Source organism: Poromitra crassiceps (genome assembly GCF_964638095.1).
Source record: "Poromitra crassiceps genome assembly, chromosome: 9".
NCBI lineage: Eukaryota > Metazoa > Chordata > Actinopteri > Beryciformes > Melamphaidae > Poromitra > Poromitra crassiceps.
Genome location: NC_139630.1, coordinates 11,358,912 through 11,363,450, shown reverse-complemented (window position 1 = coordinate 11,363,450; position 4,539 = coordinate 11,358,912). Strand labels below are relative to the sequence as shown.

The 4,539-nt window shown below is 48.1% G+C and overlaps 1 protein-coding gene across 1 annotated transcript; it reads right to left on the bottom strand.

Moving 5' to 3' along the window:
* Positions 1-574: 574 nt before the first annotated feature.
* On the bottom strand, positions 575-3,375 carry LOC310782571 (photoreceptor outer segment membrane glycoprotein 2-like; the record flags this gene model as incomplete). The annotated part of the gene is made up of 4 exons (XM_083643250.1): positions 575-832; positions 1,188-1,431; positions 1,906-2,223; positions 3,104-3,375. 4 exons carry the CDS (start codon positions 3,373-3,375, stop codon positions 575-577), a joined length of 1,092 nt encoding a protein of 363 aa, XP_083499376.1.
* Positions 3,376-4,539: the final 1,164 nt, after the last annotated feature.

Here is a 4,539-nt window from a genome sequence, read left to right as displayed (position 1 = left end):
GAGCACAAGATAGTTTCTGGTGCACACACGATACTTTCTCGTGCTCACAAGCTAAAGATTTAAAAAAAATTGTCCATGTCACTTTAGGGGCTGAGTAGTACTCCAATAGACTTCTATAGAACTCCCACAATGTGCAGGGTAGTCCAGTAGACTTCTATAGAACTCCCACAATGTGCAGGGTAGTCCAATAGGCTTCTATAGAATTCCCACAACATCTGAAATAGACGGCACAGGAGTGTAAGCCACACTTTCTAATGAAAGTTTTTCTCATTTAACCATGACCAAACTATTTCTGTAACGGTAACCAAGTTGTTTTAGTGATATTCTACGTATCCGTGGATTGCAGAAACGTACTGCCGACACTTTATTCTGGCGAGCGGACTGCTTTATGGCACAAGGACAATGTTTCCAAGGTGACGACATCAGGCTGCCACCAGACCTGCCACGTCCGCTTGAGCCAGTAGGGTTCAGTACCTGGGTCTGGACATGTCACCTTGGGGTATCAAACCCGAGTCCTCCTGGTCCGCCTTGGGTTCTCGGTGGTGGTTGTGTCCTCGTCACTTCAGGCTGGACGCTAGCTGTGCACGAGGTTCTGGACCTGGCGTGAAGGCACTTCTTGCTCGGCCACGGTCAGGACATTGAAGTTGGGGTCGTCGCCATCATCCGCCTGGTAACACTTCCCCAGGCTCTTGATGATGTTGAAATTGGACCGGGCTGTTTCTGCAAGGCTGTTCTCCAGGATCCAGCCGTCCGACTCGCAGTCCGGATCACCCAGCCGAAGAACGTTCTCCATGGCCGTCTGGAGGTAGCGGACGCCCGTCAGAACCAGCAGCTGGGTTGTAGAACAAATGCGGGTTATCATTAAGGTCGCATGGGCTGCTTAGTCTGTAGCTTCTCTACATAATATTTTTGTATTACTAACCTCAACAAAACCGCGGCATCATAATCAAAACTTAAGGAATTCCTTTGAATTTAAAGTCAACTGTCGCTAGCACCCGGGAGTAGCCATTGGGAGAGAAAACAGTTATAATGTCTCGGTCAAAAACAGGTATATACATAAAAAAAAAAAAAGTCCAATCTTGGAATTTTGAACTAATTTCCCGGGTCCATTAGGGTTCGGGTTCCATCATTTTGCACCCTTGGAAACCTCGTGTTATTACCCATTCATCTAACATCTACTACAGTACCTCAAACAGCCAGATGAGCAGGACTGTGAGGCCGATGGATGTCAGGATGGCGGTGAAGTGGTCGAGCAGCGCGTGCCGGCAGCCTCTCGTCCACAGGGTCAGGTCAGTCCGGTGGTCGTAGCGGTAGTGCGCGGAGCGGTTGGCGAGGTGTGTCTGCATGCAGGGCCGGGGGGAGGAGGTGCTGCAGCAGCTCCAGGGAACGCTGTCCGTCAGGTACTTTCCCTCCACGTTACTCCTCACACGGCTGCACACACAGAGGGGAGGGGGTGTTAGCCAAGTAACTACACTGTTACCAGTAGAATTGAGCAGAATGTACAAAACGTGCATGTAGCTAGTAATACAGAAAAATCCCCTGGAATCCAGTAATACTGTATATACTAGAATCCAATGGGATCCACTAGAATCCAGTATAATGTATTCAAATCCACTGGAAACAAGGTGAATCTACCAGAATCCAGTGGGCTCCATTAGAATTCAAAGTCCAGTAGAACCCAAATCCACTGCAATTTAAGAGGATTCACCAGAATCCAGTATGACCTACTAGACTCCAGCGAGATCCTATATAATCCAGTCTGATATACTAGAACCCAGTAAAACTTTACTGGAATCCACAAGAATCTAGGATCTAGATTCCAGAATCCAGCGGAATCCTCTATAATTCAGTAGGATCATCCAGAATTCAGCAGGATTCAGTATAGGATCCAGTAGATCCACTCACTCCAGCACGTGGCTGCTGGTCATGTCCAGGTAGCGGTTGCTGATCCACTGGACGTGGAACCAGTCACGGAACCCGCCGTTGCCACAGCACTGGAAGCGGACCTGCAGTCGGTCCAGCACCCCCTTCAGGAACCAGCGGCTCGGCGTGTCCGTGTCTTTGTAGAAGCGCATGGCGTCCCGTAAGCCAAGGGATAGCGACGCCTCCAGCTGGCTACGGATGCTGTAGCACATGAGCGCCCCCACCAGGACGCAGCAGGTGAAGCAGAAGGTGCAGACGATGTAGGGCAGCAGCACCAGCTTCCAGCGCAGGAACCCGCCGCTGTGCAGAGGCGGTAGAAGTACACAAATTCACAAAAAGTCCAAATACGCTCCTATAAGTTGAAGTACAACTTCAAATCCTTTACTCAAGTCAAAGTAGCAAAGTAGAAGTATGTGGACTTAAATTTACCTCAAGTATAAAAGTTAAAAAGTGATTTCTAATGTTCTAAACTGGGTCTCTGTTGAGCATTCCTCTCAATCCTAGATGAGAAAGAGTCTGCAGCTCAGGTCACAAAAGCGCCCGGCATGGTTTTGCGCAGCCACGACTTGGAGCCTTGCCGCCGCCGAGCGGCGACAGCGAGACTGTGCATACTCGAACGTAACTTGTCCAAAACGTTATCGTGTCGTTTACCAAGAACTTGCAATCATGTCGGTGGGGGAACATTTTATTGTCCCTCCATTTCAAAACTCATTCCGGTGAGCCTGCAGAATAGAAGGCTTTGCTAGATGAGGGACAAGCACGTTAAATGAGGAAATGGCATTTCTTCATTCCTCACAACAATGAATTGACGGCGCAGAGTGACATTTTCGACCCCCTACGCCGAGCTGCGCCGAGAGGACGCCCAGCTGCGGTGACCCCCTCGGCGCAGTCAGCGCCGCCGATTTCGCTCGAGCATAATTTGCGCTTAACCCTAACCGTAGAAGCTGTCGGATGAGAATGTTTTCTTCTGGGATGGAAGCTGTCTGACTGGATACAAAAATAATAATAATCAGTTGATGTTTTCCGGAGTAACGAGTCTATTTTGAAATAGTGAGTAGAAAGTACAGATTTTCTTTTAACATGTAGTGAGTAAAAGTAAAAACTCCTTAGTGAAAGAAAAACTTGAGTAAAGTAAAGATCCTTGAAAATTAAGTACAGTCTTTACTTTGTTACATCCCACCTCTTGCTGTCTGCGCAGTCATAGCAGATCTTCCCACCCAGGAAGTTGATGCAGCACGCCAACAGGCCTGTGGAGATCAGCATGTGAGGCACGTACAGGAGCTCCTCCTGCTCTGACATCACTTCCTGTTGCTTCTGGAGCTCCACCTTCAGGAAGACGCCCAGGCCGAAGAGGATGACGCCCATCACCACAGAGATCCAGTTCAGCAGCCACAGGAGCTGGGCCAGCTTGTCCCGCTCCGCCTTGCTGAACGTCACCTTGCCGACCGCCATGTTGGCTCTTGTGTGTATGTGTTTTGACCAGGTGGAGCCTTCTCATCCAGTCGCGGGCTGCGGCCGAACAGTCTTTTTTGCTTAGGAAGGTCCCTGAGCGAAATGACCCAGAAGTATCTAAATGGCAGCCATGATAAGAGCTGATGGAATTCTCTAAATGTTAAGAATAGGTGCTTCAATGTTTCCTTTCTTATCTCCTTTGCAGTGGACCAGACCATCCTTTATGAAAGGAAAGGAGATAATGCCATCCCACAATTCTTTGCGGCAGCAACATTTAAAGCAACGCAACATTCGTCCATTCACCAAAGCAAACGATCAACATGACCGACAAGACGCAGAGCAACATGTTACCGTTGCTCATTCAGCATTTTCCATCTTATGCCATAAATTGCTCGTGTGTTTTAGGCTACACTACATGTTTTGAACTTTAAACAACATGTTAAAATCATAGGCGAACTATGAACATTACACTGCTGTTGTAAAATGACCATAGTGTAGTTACCATTGTGCCTTTCTTATTTCATTTCCAATTTTGGTGATAAAGTCATATTTCCCCCCGGGTTGTCCACATTTCTATAGCCTGTATGAAACAACACAGAACGCACGGGCAGAAGTAGCTAAGATGCTTTTAGTCGTCCATCTTGGGAACCTTGTAGTTTCACGACAGACCCGCGTCAATAACATCCGCCGTACTTCACATCATAGCGTAGCCTATAGTGTCAGTGCAGTGGATTGTCTTAGCATCGCGGTCGTCTTTTCCTAAGTCCTTATGAACTCTCCTTCACATCTTTCCTTGACCTCATGACATTTTCCGTCCAGATCAAAGGACAAGTGGTTAGAAAAAGATTTTTTTGGACTATTGGAACGCAGCCCGGGAGTACGATAGGATGCAGTCCAGCAACCCAGAGGGGTCAGGGGTCAGGGTCAGACTGTGTGGGGTCCGGGTCAGAAGGCTGGTCGCTCTCTCCAGGCTTCATAGGGAGCTTAGTGAGATGAGGTGTTTCAGATATTCTCGTGCCGTCCGAAAACCTCGAGACACAACGAGGATCTGCAGGAAGATCAGAGTTGAATCAAACTGATGTTGATACACCGGATCTGTTACAACACTGTGGAGATATACTGGATGATATTCTGCTCAGGCAACACTGTCTCTGAAACCGAGAC